This window comes from Aquarana catesbeiana, linkage group LG10 (genome assembly GCF_042186555.1).
Source record: "Aquarana catesbeiana isolate 2022-GZ linkage group LG10, ASM4218655v1, whole genome shotgun sequence".
Taxonomy (NCBI): Eukaryota; Metazoa; Chordata; class Amphibia; order Anura; family Ranidae; genus Aquarana; species Aquarana catesbeiana.
The window spans coordinates 9,275,382-9,295,703 of record NC_133333.1 but is presented as its reverse complement, the minus strand read 5'-3'; the positions used below and the strand labels follow the sequence as shown (position 1 = coordinate 9,295,703).

The window sequence follows — 20,322 nt, the reverse complement described above, 5'->3', positions numbered from 1 at the left end:
AAACATGTTAATATAGCAACAGGCCCGCCTAGGCATGACGTTGTATCCCTTTCCAAACTCCAGGGTGGTTCCTCCTTTCTTCTGGGATCGGTGGACTTGGCTCTCCATTTACCCATCTACTGGCTGCACGCTATTAACCGCTATATGCAGTTCCCCAGGCAGACTGACCTTAGAGGTGGCTGCAGATAAGCGAGTTTATTCTATTGTCGTGTGAGTCTGCATTTGGCTGTTTAGTACCAATAACATATTTTATTTTTTTTATGCTACACTTGTGTTCATTTTCTGTGATTTTTCAAATACATTTATTCAGCTGCACTATATGGCCAAAAGTACAGGCCCAATTTGGTGTAGAGGAACCAGGGTGGCCTGCACAGGACCTCAACCTTGCTGAAAATGTTTGGGATGAATTGAAATGCAGTTTGCAAGCCCGGTCTTCTCATCCTAACATTAGTACCTGACCTCACAAATGGGCACAAATTGCTACACACACTCAAAAATGTTGTGTAAGATCTTCTCAGAAGGAAGGAAGGAGGCTTCTAAAACTGCAAAGGAGAGCCCTACTTCATATTAATGTCCATGGTTTAAATTGAATGTCCAAAAAACTCATACAGGTGTTATGGTTGGGTGTCTGCAAACCTTTGGCCACTTTGGATATGCATAAGCTTGGTCACTTACCTTTACAAACCCAAAGTCATTTCTCACTACATTTATAACAATATTTTCTTGAGGGTATAGAATCTTGACAGTCACATTACTGACATAAGAAACTTGAGTGTTGCCTCGGTTTTCATTCTTGGCCTCGATACTAAAATTGGTGAGGTTGCTGTCATTGCCGCAAGTCGTGACGATTGTGTAGGTGCAAGTGCCCTGGAAGTCATAAGAGAGGCCGTCAAAAGTTTTATAATGAGGGTCACCGACTGTGTGACAATTGACTTCGGAGACTGGCACACAGGTAGGTATTCCATTGACCATTTGGCATTCTTCTCTGGCTCGACATTGTTTATCGTTGCAGGGTGGCTTAGAATAGACTGTGGTAGATGTAGTTGATTTTATTGTCTGCAGTTCTGTAGACAAAGTTTTGTAATGGATGGGCGTTGTAGTTGTTGTTGTTGTTGTTGTTGTTGTTGTTGTTGTCTGCGGTTCTGTAGATAAAGTATTGTAATCGTTGGGTGTTGTAGTTGTTGTTGTCTGCAGTTCTGTAGATAAAGTATTGTAATCGTTGGGTGTTGTAGTTGTTGTTGTCTGCAGTTCTGTAGATAAAGTATTGTAATCGTTGGGTGTTGTAGTTGTTGTTGTTGTTGTCTGCAGTTCTGTAGATAAAGTATTGTAATCGTTGGGTGTTGTTGTTGTTGTTGTCTGCAGTTCTGTAGATAAAGTATTGTAATCGTTGAGTGTTGTAGTTGTTGTTGGTGTTGTCTGCAGTTCTGTAGATAAAGTATTGTAATCGTTGGGTGTTGTAGTTGTTGTTGTTGCTGTCTGCAGTTTTGTAGATAAAGTATTGTAATCGTTGGGTGTTGTAGTTGTAGTTGTTGTTGTCTGCAGTTCTGTAGATAAAGTATTGTAATCGTTGGGTGTTGTAGTTGTAGTTGTTGTTGTCTGCAGTTTTGTAGATAAAGTATTGTAATCGTTGGGTGTTGTAGTTGTAGTTGTTGTTGTCTGCAGTTCTGTAGATAAAGTATTGTAATCGTTGAGTGTTGTAGTTGTAGTTGTTGTTGTCTGCAGTTCTGTAGATAAAGTATTGTAATCGTTGGGTGTTGTAGTTGTTGTTGTTGTTGTCTGCAGTTTTGTAGATAAAGTATTGTTATCGTTGGGTGTTGTAGTTGTAGTTGTTGTTGTCTGCAGTTCTGTAGATAAAGTATTGTAATCGTTGGGTGTTGTAGTTGTAGTTGTTGTTGTCTCCAGTTCTGTAGATAAAGCATTGTAATAATTGGTTGTAAGACTGTTTGTAAATCATTATTTTCTTGCTTAACAGATGTAAATAACCTTGTAACAAAATGCAATAATACAACTAATAGTATGTCTTTGTGATTAAAAACATCAGTAAATGATAGAGCTGCAGGATTCTGGCCAAAATGAGAATCACAATTTTTTTGCTTAGAATAAAAAGATCACGATTCTCGCAATTTAAAATCTTTCACATTATACAGAAAAAAATGGGCTAACTTTAGTTTTTTTTTTTTTAATTCATTAAAGTAATTTTTTCCACAAAAATTGCATTTGAAAGACCGCTGCGCAAATACAGTCTGACATTAAATATTGCAACAACCACAATTTCACTCTCCTGGGTCTCTACTAAAAAAATATATATAATGCTTGGGGGTTCTAAGTAATTTTCTAGCAAAAAAAAAATGATTTTAACTTGAAACCAACAAACGTCAGTAAAAGGTTTAGTGTTTAAGTGGTTAAACTTTCCTCATTTACACACAAAGTCTATTCCTTTGACAAACTGTTACAATGTTTATACTTAAGTTTCACTGCTAAAGAATGTTGTGATTCTTGGCAGACTGCCTGTTTTCTTTTTTTTCCTCCTTTCTTTTGATGGCTGTGACTTCAGAAGAGCAGAGAGAATTCTTTGCATAGCAAGAATCGTGAAACACTTTTGTCAAGATCGCAACGAGGAAAAGAATCGCGATAACGATTCTTGATGATTTATAGTGCAGCTCTAGTAAATAACCATTGGTTTGTTTCAACATTTTTTTTTTCATTGAACATTATTATTTAATTAAATGGTTTACAACTCTATGATCCATGTTACTGTTATTGTTATTACCTATATTGCCGCAGGTGACAACTCCATTTATTATCTGACATAATTCATTTATTCCACAGCTGGTACTCTCACAGACCAAGATGCTTGATGGATTGCATGAGCATATTTGAGTGCAGTTCTTGGATAAGACATGTTCTTCCAGCTGATTTCAATAGAAAGAAGAGAGATAGAGAGAGGAAATGTGCAATGAGTATTCTTCAGGTCCATCAATTATTCTATATTATTGTTTAGTGTTGGGTAAACGGTCTGGCCCAAACATAAGTTTGGGCCGAACATTGGCCGTTCTCCCCGTTCGGGGGGAACACCCAAATTTGCAGAGGGTTCGGCGGGTGCATTCTGCACCCCGATTGGGCAAAGCTTTGCCCAATCAGGGCGCAGTAAAAGCTGGTTGTTAAGGAGCGGGGCTGGATTCCGATAAGCCCCCCACCCGCAGACACCCACAACCACAGCCCAGGAATGTGGGGAAGAGCCCCTTGTCCCCATCATGATAGGGACAAAGTGGTTTGGGGTGCACCCCCAAGCACCCCGCTATGTTAAGAGCGTGTGGCCTGGTATGGTTCAGGAGGGACAGGGGGGCTTGCTTGCCCCTCTTTCCTGACCTGTCAGGCTGTGTGCTCAGATAAGGGTCTGGTATGGACTTTGGGGGGACCCCACGTCATTTTTTTCTTTCTTTTTTTCTTTTCAATAGCTGGGTGCCGGCAATTGCAATGGCAAGTCAATTCAAATGTGATTTGACTTGTTTTTGTTTTTCTTTAGAAATGTAATTTTTGCTGCAGCAGGTTCTATACATGGTGTTCCACTTTACAGGCAGAATTAGGGGACCCCCAGGCACTATATTTAAAGAAATTGTTCCGTTTTATTGTTGCACGTTATGCATCATTAAAATCACTGCTCCTGGAAAAAAAGATTGTTTAAAAAAAATTGCATTGATACATGTCCCCCAGGGCAGTACTCGGACCCCAATACCCCTTTTATGGCCAATTACGTTCATATAAGCCATCAAAATGGGCACTTTTGATTTTTCCTGTTCAGCTCCCATAGACTTCTATGGGGTTCACCGTTCGGGTTAGAACTTTTCCCCTATTTGGGAGTTCTGCTGCGAACCGAACAGGGGGGCGTTTGGACCATCTCTATTGTTGTTGTTATTATTATTATTATTATTATTGTTATTATTATTTTTGGCTTGGAGTAAGAAAAGGTTAGTGTGTATTTGTCCCCACTGGGAAAATGAGAAAACTTTCACATGGTTACAGTGTAGAATGATCGCGCTATTGTCATTCAAAGTGTGACAGCACTGAAAGCTGAAAAATGGCCTGGGCAGGAAGGGGGTGAAAGTGCCTTGTAGGTAAGTGGTTAAGCACATGATTAGAGCCAGAGGCTCTAATAAGCTTCAAAAAAGGGTGGGCTCGGAGCGCAGAGCACTGCGTTCCGAGCCCACCCAGTTGTGTGATAATAGCGAATGAATATTCGCTATCGCCACACTGATCCTTCTTCCGGCCAATCAGGAAGTGGGTCTTGAGGGTCTTGTCACCCAATCGGCTGAAAGGACAGGTGATCCTATTGGACACCTAGAAGGAGGAGGGAGGAGACGCACAGTGGAAGCCGCCATGACGTAGAAGATTAGGAGAGGACACAGGAGCCACCGCCCACCTCCGTAGGAGCTCGTAACCCGCCTGCTGCTACCTGGATGGGATAAGTGCCGGGCTTGATGACCGTCTGGGGGGGTGTGGGGGTGACCCAACCGCTGACCAACTGACTGACCTACCTGGAGCATAGTTGTTTGCCGACCCCCTCAAAAAAAAACACCAGCCGCCACTGCCCAGTCCTCCTCTTTTTGGGTCCCCCTTCAGCGGTCCTGGCTCTTTTGCTATGGGGGCATTCGAGCAGGCTTTCCCCCAAGCCACGCTCCTGTGAATGGACATTGTCCATTCACACACACAGAGTGTGGCCCAGCCCCACCCTCTCTCTCATCTCATTGGCTCACTGGCTGTGATTGACAGCAGCTGGAACCAATGGCTCCCACTGCTGTGTGAGCCAATGAGGAGAGAGAGACCCGGGAGAACAGCTGCTTTCATACACGTTGCTGGATCAAGATTGGGGCACAGGTAAGTATGAATGGGGGGGATGGGGGAGTGAGCTGCACCCAGAAGGTAAAAAAACCTTGAGCCTTTAGAACCATTTCAAAGTTACCCTCTACAGTATCTAATCATTTGATCGATCACCCTACCTGTTATACAAACCTTGTAATAAATTCCATTTTCAAAGCAGCCACACTTGCCCATCGGAACATAACCTTTCCCATCAAAGAAGTAGCCATCATTACTTGTGCATCCCTCGGAACAATAGGAAGGGAGCTTGTCTGTAAATCTGGTACAATGTGTAGCAACGACATCAGAACAAAGATCATATTGGCTGTTGGGTGGACAGCGGAAGGCTGTTTAAAACAAAAATCAACAGAAAACACAAAATTTTAAGTTCAAACGTTTAAAGCTGAACTCCAAGAAAAACAAAAAAATCCTTTCTTTCTGTGGGGCTATTCCTTCACTGCAAGGATTACATGTTTGTTTACAGTATGTGGAAGGTACCGGGAAAAATATTTACACAAAGCCACAATTTTTCATTGTGCAACATTACGACCTTCTAGCTGCCGACCTTCTAACAATCAATGACATCATCGGTTGATAAGGAGGATGTCAGTCATGTGCATAACATCCTTGTTTGACCCTCCCCTGCCTCTGTCCATCAGCTTTGGGGTCACATTAGCTCAGTGATGGAGAACAACGGAGAAAGAAAAACATTGGAATACTAGTCAGTACTAGTTTGCACCTCTTATGCCGCGTACACACAAGTGGACTTTGTGGCATACTTTGCCCGCCGGACTTTTCGACGGACCTTATGATGGACTTTCTGAATGAATGGACTTGCCTACACACAATTAACCAAAGTCCGACGTATTTGTACGTGATGACGTACAACCGGACTAAAACAAGGAAGTTCATAGCCAGTAGTCAATAGCTGCCCTAGCGTGGCTTTTTGTCCGTCGAACTAGCATACAGACGAGCGGACTTTTCGACCGGACTCGAGTCCGTCGGATAGATTTGAAATGTTTGAAATCTAAGTCCGGCAAACTTTTGAAAAAAAAAAATTCGCTGGAGCCCACACACGATCGAATTGTCCGACGGACTCCGGTACGCCGGTAAAGTTTGCCGGAAAGTCCGCTCGTGTGTACGCAGCATAACATTGGGTGTCCTACGTGTGAGGCTGTTGCGGCACTTAGAATAGTTTTTACATTTTAGAATGGGGTGCCTTAAGACAGTCCATAGTTTTAAAGGATGCCTCAAGACTGTCCATGATTTTGAAGGGTTCCTCGAGATTGTCTATAATTTTAAAGGGTGCCTTGACCAAAAAAAAGGTTGAGAAACACTGCCAAAGACATGAACAACCTTTACATTATAGGGGCAGTGTCACCACAAGGGAGGCTTTTTTCCCCCAAAGATAGGCCTTCATTTCCTCAAGACAGTGTATAGTTTTAAAGGATGCCTCAAGACTGTCCATGATTTTGAAGGGTTCCTCGAGATTGTCTATAATTTTAAAGGGTGCCTTGACCAAAACAAAAGGTTGAGAAACACTGACCAAGACATGAACAACCTTTACATTGGGGGGACAGTCTTACCACAAGGGAGGCTTTTTTCCCCAAAAATAAGCCTTAATTTGCCAAAACAGCACACTCTCATAGAAAAAAAAAAAAAAAAAATGCACAAAAAGGCATAGAGGATTTGATTGCATTCGCTGGTTGTCCTTTAACATACCACACTGGGCAACATATCACAGTATCAAGTAATTAAGATTTTATTTGGTTCAAATTTAGGGTTTTGGGTTCTGTTCAATTTAAAGTGGTATTAAAGATTTGGCTTTTTTTTTAAATAACAAACATGTCATACCTACCTGCTATGAGTAATGGTTTTGCACAGAGCAGCCCAGATCCTCTTCTTCTCGGGTCCCCCACTGGTGCTCCTGACTCCTCCCCCTTGACCAGTGCCCCCCATAGCAAGCCGCTTGCACTAGTGCTTGCTCACTTCTGAGCCCTGTTCTATGCATTCATAAGACACACAGAGCCGTGGCTCGGCCCCGCCCCCGCTTTCTCTTAATTGGCTCACTGGCCCGCTGCTGTCTCAGACAATGAGGAGAGGGAGTCCCGGTGATGCACACCACTGGATTGAGAGGATGGACATCACTGGATTGAGAAGAGGCTAAGGTGAGTATTGGGGGGGTGGGCAGCAAACAGAAGGTGTTTTACCTTCATGCATAGAATGCATAAAGGTAAAAAAACCTTCATGAAAACAGAAATGGAAGGCGCGCACACCTAGTGCATTACCAAAGATAATTTAATAATAAAAATGTTTAATATAAAAAGTGGGTACTCACAACATGCAACGCACAAAAGGCCATAAAAACAATGCATGAACATGCACAGAACTTGGGGTACAGCTAACGCGTTTCGGGGGTGCACCCCCTTCCTCAGAGCTAGGCTGAAGGTAAAAAACCTTCAGCCTTTACAATCACTTTCATTAGAGTAAATACATCAAATATAGGAGCCAGCAATTCGATTTTGGTTGCAATCATTGTTGCGTCAAGCATTTTTTTTTAAACATCAGGTGATTTACATGAGGTGCTGGGTATGTCACAGCTACAGCTCTCTCCAATCAGCAATGCTTACACTCCCTGCTGACTGGAGAGTTCTTGTTCCGGTTCAACAGGGGGCCTGTTGGACCTCTGCAAGGAGACCACTGCTTCCAGTGAAAAAGGTTCCTTCTTTGCAGCAGGATTATTACATAGCTGGTGAAGACTGGAATGTCGTGAAGGTCTCTCTTGCACCTCTTTCCCCGCACCACTGAAGGAGGAGACAGAGAGTGTGCGGGCATGGAGTGGCACGAGTGTTGGAGTAGCTGGCTGGTCATGTCCGCAATTTAGCTGGCTGGGGATGTCCGCACATTAGGTGGGTAGAGCTGTTAGTTGCAGTCCTCAGGACAGGATGCAGAAGCAGCTTGGCACCAGAGCAGGAGATGCAGATGCAGGACCAGGAGAAAGGCATTGAGGGACCAAATCGGCTGGAAGAGCAAGTCCTGGAAGCAGTCCAGGGTCGGTAAAAGCTGGGAAAAACAGTACAGAAACAGAAGGCAAAAGACAAGCAGGCCGAGGTCAGAGTAATCAGATGAACAGGATGGAGGCAGGAGAAGAAGTAGAGTCCAAGTGGAAGCAGGGTCATACACAGGTAAGCGGGTTCAGCGGATCAGGTCCCAGGAACACAAGGACAGGCTGAATTCAGCAACTGCTCATAGTGACAGACCAGTTTAAATAGGCCACTGGGTGCCAAGTACGCATGTTAATTGGCACGCATAGGTCCACACTGGTTTTCTGGGTCTGGGAATCCAGTTTACGTTACAAGGGGACAGGCTTTTCTACCTAGAATATGGCTGTTTCTAAAGAAAACAAACTGTAAGGGGTTGATTTTCTAAACCTGGAGCACTTAGAATCTGGTACAGCTGTGCATGGTAGCCAATCAGCTTCTTAGGCTGGCCATACATGGTCGAATTTCGAAAGAACTTTCTTTTGAAAATCAGAAAATTTGTGCGTTTTGTGATCCGATGGCACCACCGTTGATTTCGAAATTCGGCCAACCAAGTCTTCAATTTCACCTCATGTTGCTACAGAAAAGAATTTTCCTTTCTGGGAATTTTCTTTTTTTGCACATGCGCATTCCTTTTTCAATTACATTTCTCGCACGATTCTCCCATCATTCATTAGAAAAATCGTTTGTTTTTCAAAAAATTTCCAACATGTCCAATTATTCAAATTTGATTGCTGCACGAAAATCGGCTGTTGCTGCAGCCCACTAATGGTTCTAAATACGAATGAAAATTCTTAGATAAGATTTTCAAAAGAAAATTCTTTCGAAATTCGACGTATGTATGGCCTGCCTAACTTCCGCTTGTTCAATTACACTTTGACAATAAAACCTGGAAGCTGATTGGTTTCTCTGCACAGCTGCACCAGATTTCACACTCTCCAGTTTTAGTAAATCCCCCCGGCCAATTCTTTTGATGCGCCTGGAATGTAATTAGTTTACCTACACTGAAACTTCACTTGAACCAATAACAAGAACTGGTTTTCATTTTTTCTATTTTTTTATATAAATACTTTTTTTTTTACTGCATCTTACTCACGGCAGAATGTTTCCGTCCTCCATCCTTGAACGACAACATCGGCCATTTGACACGCTGATACATAACTCTGAATACTCTGGCACAGAATCGTTAGGTCTCCCAGACTGGAACACATGTCCAACATACAATTGTTAAAATAACTCTCTGGACTTATAATAGGAAAGCAATGACTTAATTCCGGGGAGGAATTTAGGAAGCCGCAGTAGGCATCAGACTCAAATTCTTCTTTCTTTTCGATGTCACAAACCGGGCATTCATTTCCAGGTTTACCGCATCCATCGTCACACTTTTCCCCGGGAATTGGTGCCTTCCAGGATGCGGCAAAGCTAATGGCCTCCGGGGCCATGGTCTTGTCTGGTAGTTTATAGTCGTCTGTCTTTTTACCGTTGTAATTGCCACACAAACCACTTAACTGTGCCTTATAATTCTCCGGAACCATGACTACCAGACTATAGACTAAGTCATAGCTGAGCTTAACGGAAAAATCTGTGTCAAGATTTACTTTGTTGCCATGCTGATAAGCTATGATCTTGCCATTTTCTAAATTTATTGGTAGATTGTGCCAAATGCCATTGACCTAAGGAGAAAAATTGGAGCAGAATGTAGCGCATTAGTTAGTATAAACAGAGCCAGTAAAATTGAATATGCAATACGCTTTTTAAAATTCTAATAAAACAAAGCCAGCTACACACAAAGCCATTTCATTTTTGTAAATAATTGATACAATGAATCAAGAGATAAATTCTATCAGGGACCCCAAAAGTGGGATTTTGCCTCAGGAACCTCTGACCCCCATCCTCTCTTTCCAAATGGTCTTTAAGAAGGTGTGGATTTTTTGCACTGAAGCCACCCAGCTAATCAATCAGGTAAAGGTAACACCATAATTTAAGCTTGCATGTTCCTTGGGCAAACCAAGCTTATAAGTCCTCTTGCAAACAGTCAATAAAAATCGAAATATACCTATACATACTTGGCTCAAACAGACCTTTTTTTTCGGTTGGAAAGTACGGAATACTCCATACCAGCATCTCCAGCCCTGGCCTTGTGCTCATCAACATTCTACTATCACTTGTGTAGCACCCCCTTGTGTACACAGTTGGGTAGTGTAGGCACATGTATTTGGGCTTCACTGCAGCCATTGGAGCCAGGATTAATTGGGGTCATTTACAGTTCAGATGGCAGGCTCTGAGGGCTGAGCCTCTGTCGCCTCCCCCTGGCTTCTGGAAGCTTCCAGAAAGTTCCAGAACTTAGGGAGTGGAGGGATGTACTGTAGATAGAAGCCTGAATATTTAGAGGAGCTTCACCAATCCCTGGGTAAGAACGGCCCAGAAGAGTGGAGAGTTTGCCATAAATGCTCAGGAGCCTGGCCATATGGGGAGAGAATCCAGGCCTGTTGAGGCCTGGAGGGGACCCCTGTGCTGGGTGGGCTTTGCCTCAAGGCAGAAGATGCCAGAAAGAGAGAGAGAGAAAGAGAGACGGTGTTCTGAGAGAAAGGAGAAAAAAAGCTGAGAGGAGCCCACGTCCCCCTTCAGCCTCATCTTGACTGATTGAGACACCCTGGCAAGCAAGCGGGACATGAACAGCAGAAGGACTGGGCAGAAGTCACCATTTATGCTGCAGGACTTAAGGGACTGAGTTGGTAACTTCTAACTGTTTTATCACCCAAAGGGGAGAGGCAGCCAGATTCAATACCCAGCTAGTCATTCGGAAGGGACAGTCATTGCCAACCTTCAACCCCTGCTTGGGATAATCTTGTGCTAATGTACCAGTGCTGGGATTGGTATTAGAAGTGCTGTACCAGTCTGCTGAAAGTAATTTCCCCTGGGAACACACTGCCGGAGTTTATGCTAAGAAGACAGTATAGCCACAGTGGTCCTCAAACTTCTTCTACACTTTTTAACCCCTAAAGCCTACACGGAAGATTGCAGCCAAGTACAATTTTCAGCTAGCTTTTACAGAGACAGTATACAAATATCCTCTACTTTGCTTGTGGTGTTCTCAGTTGAAGCCAGGTGCACTGGCATTTTCAGGAAAGACAACAGTCATTCTGGAGGAAATGCAGTCTGGGATTTTTTCTAGAAGTCTGTGATCACTCAAGTTGTCCTCAAAGTTCTATATTGACCAAGTTCTGGGCATCCCATAACCACCCTAACCCCATCCAACTTATTTACCCTAATAAATTACAAAGACAAAGCCCTTGGACTGTTTTTCTGACTATGTGTGTCTGCTAAAAATGCATGTTGGCTGGCTGTGCAGACAAAGAGGGGCCTAAAATACAGCAGCTCCTAAGGGGATAGTGCTACACAATTGTAAACAGAGAAACTGGCTGATTAAGTTTTCCACTACTTGCTTCCTCTGCCATCAACTAAATGGGGTCTTTCCTGCACACATGACAGTGAAAATAGGACAGAGTCTCAGAATCTTTCCATCATCTAAAAACAAAATAAAAACTTGTGTTGGTCTTTAAAGTATTGAGGTTCATTCTACAATACCTTAATTCTTTCATCAATCTCTTGTTGGAGAGACACGATGTAACCATAAAAAAATACAGCAACCAATGTTTTCCCCAGTTTCTCATTTTTCACAGTGATGTTAAAGGGTATTAAATCGGGATTCGATGTGTTGGTTTGGACAAGTGTATAGGTGCAGGTGCCATAAAGATTAAATGCTAGTCCATCAAAAGACGTATAGTGGGAACCACCGAATATGGAACATTCAGCCAATCGAATTGGTTGGCACTTCATGACTCCTTCGATGACTTTGCACTCCTCGTACGGCTCACAGGAGGAAGGCTCACAACTAATCTCCCCATCCTTTGTACAGCTGCACTTCTGGGTGCAAAACTGATTGAGAAATGTTTCACCAAGCTCGTAATAGACGTCCTCATGAGTGCAGCCACACTGGTCGATAGGGACGCAGTTATCACCACCAAGAATAAAGCCATCATCACAGACACAACCCTCAGAACACATTGGGTTGCAGTCCAGTGGTGAAGAAAGAGTAAAACATGTTGGGGAGCATCCAGATGCACAAATGTCATAGTGGCTATGTGGACCACATTTTGGACCTAAAAAAAAAAAACACAAGAGAACTTCAATGTCCTACAGAAAAATGTTTCCTCCTGATGAAGAAAAAATGACTATACATTGATGAGTCTTGGTTTTTCAAGTCATTTGTTTTATCAAAGGAACCTGGATGAATCTATCTCTATTGTTAGACTTCCTCCTTACTGACAACTGTACAAATGCCCCAGTTTTGGGTACATTGTTCCACTATTTCTACATCTCACCATGCTTCCCCTCTGCTATTCAGTTCACTTTACACCACTAAATCCTTTAAATGTGTTCTGGGTTTATTTTTAGGGACTGTAGTAGCAAGGCACTGGACACAGACCCTTAACCAATGAAATACACTTATGCGGCGTACACACAACCAGTTTTGACGTCGGAATACACTCCGAAGGTTTCTCAGACGGAACTCCGACGGAATTCCGCTCAAGCGGTCTTGCCTACACACGGAGCATGCGTCGTTTTTGATCCGTCAGAAGAGCATACAGACGAGCGGTTTTCCCGATAGGAATTGGTTCCGTTGGAAATATTTAGAACATGTTCCATTTCTAGGTTTGTCAGAATTTAAAAAAAAAAAAGTCAGATGAGGCACACACACGATCGGAATAGATGATGAAAAGCTTCCGTCGGACTTTTTCTCATGTGTTTCTCATTTTTTCTCATTCCGCTTATGTGTACGCGGCATAAGTCTTTATTTTAGGCTAATGTCTTGGGTTTGGCGACTCTAAACAAAGTGGAGGAGGACCAAGAGATAAGGGTCACCCAACTTGAAAGGTCCACATATAGTTAAGCTAAAAACAGTACCAAACGAATTTCCTACAAGTCCATAGTATTTTGTTATTTCCACACGTGACAACCGGGAAGCAAAATGCAGCTATTATAGCTTCTGGATTTATAAATCTAGACGAGGAGATAAATAAGTGAGTGATCATTCCGGTGTCCGCCACACAGCAATGTGTATTTAGAAGGAATTTTTTATGCTTTTTTTTGTCTCAATTATACTGGTTATATACTTAATACTCCAGTCTTCTTCCATTAAGAACACCCTATTCGACATACACATTACAGTGTACATTAAATTGTACTGCATGTCCAGTCAAATGTACCCCAAAATAGAGGCGTAACTAGAACCTTCAGGGACCCGGTGCAAGAAACAATAAAACCCAGGGACCCTTACTTCCATTGTGGGGTCCTTTGTTATCTTCCCACAAAGGGACCCTTTCACATGTTCCTCAGCTGGCCCCCTTCCTGCTATCTTGGGCCTCCCCATGGTGTTTTTGAAACATCAGGGCTTAATAGCAAGTGTGATCTTTGTGACCCTGGTAGTTCCGTCACTGCTCCCAAACCTTTGTATCTCCTACTAGAACATGTCCATGTTTCTTTTTTCTCAATACTGTAGTATGAAACAGCTGTTATTGCTCCTTGTGATATCATTACTTGCAGGGGCAGATTTCGTGATGTCTTTTTATACTGAATGAGGCATACCTTCAAAACTACCATAAACAGAAGTTAGGAGCTTATTGGATTTTTTACAGGTATTTTTCTATACTTAGCATTTTTTTAAGGGATAAAACATGGAAAATTGTGAATGTATTGCAAAGATTTATTTATTCGATTTTTTAAAGCACCCAAACATTGAACTGGACCGTGGGACAGGTGAGTTTCTGTTCATTAAAAGTCAGCAGTTAAACTTTTTGTAGCTTCTGACTTTTAATAAACACAGAAATGGGTGGAACTCCGCTTTAAGTTTGCCCTGACTTATACTTTAAGAACATAACACATTTTTAATGTCTTAAAGGTATACAATAGAATTAACTTACTGCAAAAATGATCTGTTCTCCATGGGTATACCTGAGCTCCAGCCTCTTGACAAGACAAGACATAACTGACTATGACCTTGCACAAGACATCTTGTCGTTCCTTGTAGAAGCATGCATCAAAAACACAGTCTTCAAAACTACCTTTGGGGTCCAACACGTCATGGCAGGCACGAAAAGGCCCATCCTTATCTATTAGGACACCACAACCAGATTTACTGCCGCGGTACTCTTTTTCCAAATCTGCCTTTTTCGGGCAGTGGGCCTTATCATCTTCAGTGCACCCATGTATGGTTTGTACTTTCCAGCTTTGTCCAAAGATTGTTGGATTGTCAGCGATCTTACCATCCCTCATTACAAACTCATTTCTCTTAGAACCGTCCAAGTTGCCACACAGACCACAAAGCTCCCCAGCATAGGTGCCTGGAACTTTGACAGCAACTCGACTGTCCCAGTTGAAGGAGACCTCTAAACCAAACCTTGTCTGCAGAAGAGCTTTAGAGGATGCTCGATAGACAGACACCGTGTCTGTACCTTTGTCAACAGCAAAAGGGAGGTTAATCAAAATCCCGTTCACCTGTAATAGGTAAAGGAGAAATTACAACACATTTTAAAGAATTGCGTATGTTGCTAAAGCCACTGAGATGGTTCCAGATATAGGGTTGAAGGCATTTAAAGATGAAGTCAAGTTCAAGAATACTCGTGACCTGACTCCACCTTACCAACCACTCAGTGTCTTCCACCCCTCTCTGCTGATCCCTCCATTGGCTCCCGCTCACCCAACAAATACAATTCAAAATACTAAGAGCAACTTACAAAGCCACCCACAACTCCGCCCCCCCCACTAGAGATGTGCACAACGGAAAAATTTGTTTAGTTTCATTTCAGATTTGTTTGTGAAGTTAAAGTGATTAGCAGGGCAATAACTTCTCCGCAGGATGTGGAAACCTTGCAAGAAGACCTGAACAAATTAATGGGGTGGGCGACTACATGGCAAATGAGGTTCAATGTAGAAAAATGTAAAATAATGCATTTGTGTGGCAAAAATATGAATGCAATCTATACACTGGGGGGAGAAGCTCTGGGGGAATCTAGGATGGAAAAGGACCTGGGGGTCCTAGTAGATGATAGGCTCAGCAATGGCATGCAATGCCAAGCTGCTGCTAACAAATCAAACAGAATATTGGCATTAAAAAGGGGATCAACTCCAGAGATAAAATGATAATTCTCCCGCTCTACAAGACTCTGGTCCGGCTGCACCTGGAGTATGCTGTCCAGTTCTGGGCACCAGTCCTCAGGAAGGATGTACTGGAAATGGAGCGAGTACAAAGAAGGGCAGCAAAGCTAATAAAGGGTCTGGAGGATCTTAGTTATGAGGAAAGGTTGCGAGCACTGAACTTATTCTCTCTGGAGAAGAGACGCTTGAGAGGAGATATGATTTCAATGTACAAATACCTTACTGGTGACCCCACAATAGGGATAAAACTTTTTTGCGGAAGGGAGTTTAACAAGACTCGTGGCCACTCATTAAAATTAGAAGAAAAGAGGTTTAACCTTAAACTACGTAGAGGGTTCTTTACTGTAAGAGCGGCAAGGATGTGGAATTTCCTTCCACAGGCGGTGGTCTCAGCGGGGGGCATCGATAGTTTAAAAAAACTATTAGATAAGTACCTGAACGACCGCAACATACAGGGATATACAATGTAATACTGACATATAATCACAGACATGGGTTGGACTTGATGGACTCTTGTCTTTTTTTCGACCTCACCTACTATGTAACTATTGCAACTATGTAAACCCTTGTTTGTTTTTTTGTTTTTTTAAATAACAAACATGTTATACTTACCTCCTCTGTACAGTTGGTTTTGCACAGAGCAGCACGGATCCTCTTCTTCTGGGGTCCCTTTTTTCCTGGCCCTTCCCTCCTATTGAGTGTCCCTCAGCCAGCAGCTTTCTATGGGGGTGCCCGAGCCGAGTCAGAGCTTTGTGTGTCCATTCAGACATGGAGCCCCCCGACCTGGTCCAGCCCCCTCTCTCCCCTGATTGGCTGACTGATTTTGATTGACAGTCGCGGGAGCCAATGGCGCCACTGCTTTGTCTCAGCCAATCAGAAGGAGTGTCTGGGACAGCTAAGATCCTTGCAGAGAGAGGGGGCTCAGGTAAGTAATTGGGGGGGGGGGGGGGGGGCTGCTACACACAGAAGGTTTTTTTTATCCTAATGCATAGAAAGCATTAAAATAAAAAAACCTTCTGCCTTTACAACCACTTTAATAATTTTGTTTCGTTTTGTTAATTTTTGTTAGAATGATTTGTTTTCTGAATTTGTTTCGTATATTCAGATCCGTTTTGTATATTTGCTATTTTCGAATTGAATTTGAATTTAGAAATTGATTAAAATTTGAATTTGAAAATGAATTTGAATTCGAAATGGAAACATATAAGCAAGCAATAAATACAGTAAGGTATACAAGTTAAGTAAGCTGAATAGGCTGCTGAATAGAATTGAAACATTCCTTTCTATTCCATTCTGTTCTATTCTATTCCATTCCTTTATTTTCTGTTCTATTCTGTTTCGTTTTACTCTATTCTATTCTTTTCTATTCTACTCTATAAAGCAACCTAAGTAAGAACCATCATCTTATTTCACTTGTATACCTTACTGTATTTACTACAATATGTTTCCAATTTGAATTTGGATAATTTGCTTCCTTATAATTTATTTTGGATTTGTTAAAATTCATTACTATTGTGATTTGGGAATCTGGACACATCTGAATCTCCGAATAACGAAAATTTTGTTTTGAATTTTGATTCGTAAGAAACCAATCAGACATGCCTACCCCCCCAGCTACATCACAAACCTTAAATTCTTAAAATACCAACCAAACGAATTGACCTCTCCCGTCTCCCCCCTATTCTCCATTTTTCCTCCCTCTTCTGCTTCTACTGTGTTACCTCTCACCTCTTATTCCCCCCCCCCATTATCTGACCCTCCCACCCCTTTTTTTATTTTTATTTTTATTTCTTCCCCTTAAGGCTCAGGCACCCTGTGTTGACCCTCGGCTCTGACCGGAGAGTTACTGTTTTTTTTACAGTTTATGCCTTAAAACATACCCCATGTGTGTTTTTTTATGCTGTTTTATGTTATGCCTACTGTTATATCCTCTGAGCTGAAATATTACAGCTGTATCCTTTCTTACATCTCAATAAATAACATTGTAGCAGGAAATACCAACCAAACTGTTCTATTTGCTCCTCACAAGACCTCCTGCTCTCTAGCTTCCTCATCAACTCGCATCCAGGATTTCTCCAGAGCCCCTCTCATACTCTGGAACTTCTTATCCTAATCTTCCCAACTCTCTCATACTCTATCCATCTTTAGGCGATACCTGAAACTCCATCTTTTGTGAAACTTTTGTGTTGAATTGTATTGTACAGTGCCTTGAAAAAGTATTTATACCCCTTGAAATTTTGTCATGTAACAACCAAAAAACGTAAATGTATTTTATTGGGATTTTATGTGATAGACCAACACAAAGTGGCACATAATTGTGAAGTGGAAGGAAAATGATAAATGGTTTTCAACTTTTTCTACAAATAAATATGTGAAAAGTGTGGGGGGGACATTTGTATGGCGCCCCCCGGAGTCAATACTTTGTAGAACCGCCCTTTGCTGAAATTACAGCTGCAAGTCTTTTTGGGGATGTCTCTACCAGCTTTGCACATCTAGAGAGGACATTTTTGCCAATTCTTCTTTGCAAAATATCTCAAGCTCTGTCAGATTGGATGGAGAGCGTCTGTGAACAGAAATTTTCAAGACTTGCCACAGATTCTCAATTGGATTTAGGTCTGGACTTTGACTGGGCCATTCTAACACATGAATATGCTTTGATCTAAACCATTCCATTGTAGCTCTGGCTGTATGTTTCGGGTCGTGGTCCTGCTGGAAGATGAACCTCTGCCCCAGTCTCAAGTCTTTTGGAGACTCTAACAGGTTTTCTTCTAAGATTGTCCTGTTTTTGGCTCCATCCATCTTCCCATCAACTCTGACCAGCTTCCCTGTTCCTGCTGAAGAAAAGCATGCCCACCACATGATGCTGCCACCACCATGTTTCAAGATGGGGATGATGTGTTCAGGGTGATGTGCAGTGTTAGTTTTCCACCACACATAGCATTTTGCATTTAGGCCAAAAAGTTCATTTTTGGTCTCATCTGACCAGAGCATCTTCTTCCACATGTTTGCTGTGTCCTCCACATGGCTTCTCACAAACTGCAAACGGGACTTCTTATGACTTTCTTTCAGCAATGGCTTTATTATTGCCACTCTTCTATAAAGGCCAGATTTGTGGAGTGCACAACTAATAGTTGTAGTTAGAGTCTTCACTTGGAAATGCGATAACCCTAACTACCAAGACCTGAGGTGTGCTCTGGTCTAGCTGGTCGGTACGCCTAATAGAGGGCATACCCTGGATAAAAGTATGTGAAAAATGTGTATGATGTATATGAAATAATGAAAGTCTGGGGGAACGGGAGGGTGGGAATCAGGAAGACGAGCCGACGTGGGACCTGACAGAGGTGGAGGGATTTATACACCCCAGACTCCTCCTACAAGTCCAGGCTGGCCTCCAGCCAGCCTTCTAACTTGTCCTGTGGACAGATTCTCCCACCTAAACTGTGGATCGCTGCAGCTCCTCCAGAGTTACCATGGACCTCTTGGCTGCTTCTCTGATGAATGTTCTCCTTGTCCGGCCGGTCAGTTTAGGTGGACGGCCATGTCTTGGTAGGTTTGCAGTTGTCCCATACTCTTTCCATTTTCAGATGATGGATTGAACAGAGCTCCGTGAGGTGTTCCAAGATTGGGATTTTTTTTTATAATCTAACCCTGATTTATACTTCTCCACAACTTTATCCCTGACCTGTCTGGTGTGTTCCTTGGCCTTCATGATGCTGTTTGTTCACTAAGGCTCTCTAACAAACCCCTGAATGCTTCACAGAACAGCTGTATTTTTACTGAGATTAAATGACACACAGCTGGACTCTATTTACTATTTGGGGGACTTCTGAAGGCAATTGGTTGCGCTAGATTTTAGTTAGGGGTATCAGAGTAAAGGGGGCTGAATACAAATGCCCCTCACACTTTTCACATATTTATTTGTAAAACATTTTGAAAACCATTTATCATTTCTCTTCCACTTCATAATTATGTACCACTGTGTTGGTCGATCACATAAAATCCCAATCAAATGTATTTAAGTTTTTGGTTGTAACATGACAAAATGTAGAAAATTTCAAGGGGTATGAATACTTTTTCAAGGCACTGTAACCGTATTGTCTGCCTTTATTTTGTAAAGCACTGTTGGCGCTACATAAATCCTGTATAATAATAATAATAATACAATATAAGAATCAAATGAATGCAGCTCTGCAATTACCTAATTTATTGTTGGTATTATAGGAGAAGTTTTTTCTTTTTTTTAAGATTCATACTTACCTAGGTGGATGCAGCCTCGGTCTCCCGCCAGCTCTAACATGAAAACCGAATGATCTAACACTGCTGATCGCTCGGCTCTCAGACCTCCCTGAGCAGAGTGCTGGTGATTTTCAGTCGCCACTGTCTGCTCTGCCCCCCCCCACTCACTGGAGCGCTGAGCTTTGGAGCTGGCAGGGGAGGCTGGCTAAGATTCTCAGCAGATCTGCCCCCAGGCATGTGGGTGGATCCCGACTTAATTGTCACGATCTTGTCCGCGGCTGGACCGGCTCAGTGACATCGGCCAACAGTAGGCTTCAGCTCGCTGTCTGCTGAAAATGGGTCACAGGAGTGCAGAACGAACTCCACAGGAGAAGCATAGCTTTGGCCATACTTGTCCTTTAACCTCTTGCAACTGGCGTTTTAGTTGCAAATGTTGGTGGTTTGTAAAATATGCAAATAAACAATTGTCCCCAGCAGAGGGGGGACCAAGAAAAAGTAGGGCTCCAAAGAAAGGCAATCTGATAAATTTAAATAATTAAACAAGTGTTTATTGTGGTACACAAATAGATACATGTAGACATAAGAGCATGAACCGATAATTACATTGCCCTGATAAAAATGATCGGTAACTAAAAACCCGATCAAAAAGATGACACAGACAGGGGGGACAAAAAACATATAATCAAAACTAACAAACAAACAAAGCGTCCGGACGTCTAGGCAATTGATGTCTGCGTAACCAAACAATAAAAAGTGTTCAGCATGTGCTGAGTAGGGTTACATGCCAGACATCAATCCCCCCGGGGGGTGGCTCAAAACTGAGTGGACAAGGAGAAAAGGGGGGGGGGGGAGGAAGGGAGGGAGTGGGGTGATGAAAAGGGGGGAAAAGAGAGGTGGGGGTACTGAAAGAGGGAGCAGACGGCCGTGGAGTGGGGCACTGGTGTAGGTCCTGTGATCAGGTACCAATCAA

At 42.5% G+C, this 20,322-nt stretch overlaps 1 protein-coding gene across 1 annotated transcript in view; it reads right to left on the bottom strand.

The window, feature by feature from the left end:
* Window positions 1–20,322, bottom strand: part of LOC141111476 (IgGFc-binding protein-like) — a 132,412-nt gene that overhangs the window by 42,714 nt on the left and 69,376 nt on the right. Inside the window, exons 14-19 of the mRNA XM_073603769.1 lie at window positions 13,883–14,456; window positions 13,409–13,555; window positions 11,487–12,061; window positions 9,121–9,571; window positions 4,998–5,204; window positions 676–1,904 (exon numbers count right to left, since the gene is read on the bottom strand). Of these exons, the coding sequence (XP_073459870.1) occupies window positions 676–1,904; window positions 4,998–5,204; window positions 9,121–9,571; window positions 11,487–12,061; window positions 13,409–13,555; window positions 13,883–14,456 (3,183 nt within the window). The remainder of the gene's footprint in view (window positions 1–675; window positions 1,905–4,997; window positions 5,205–9,120; window positions 9,572–11,486; window positions 12,062–13,408; window positions 13,556–13,882; window positions 14,457–20,322) is intronic.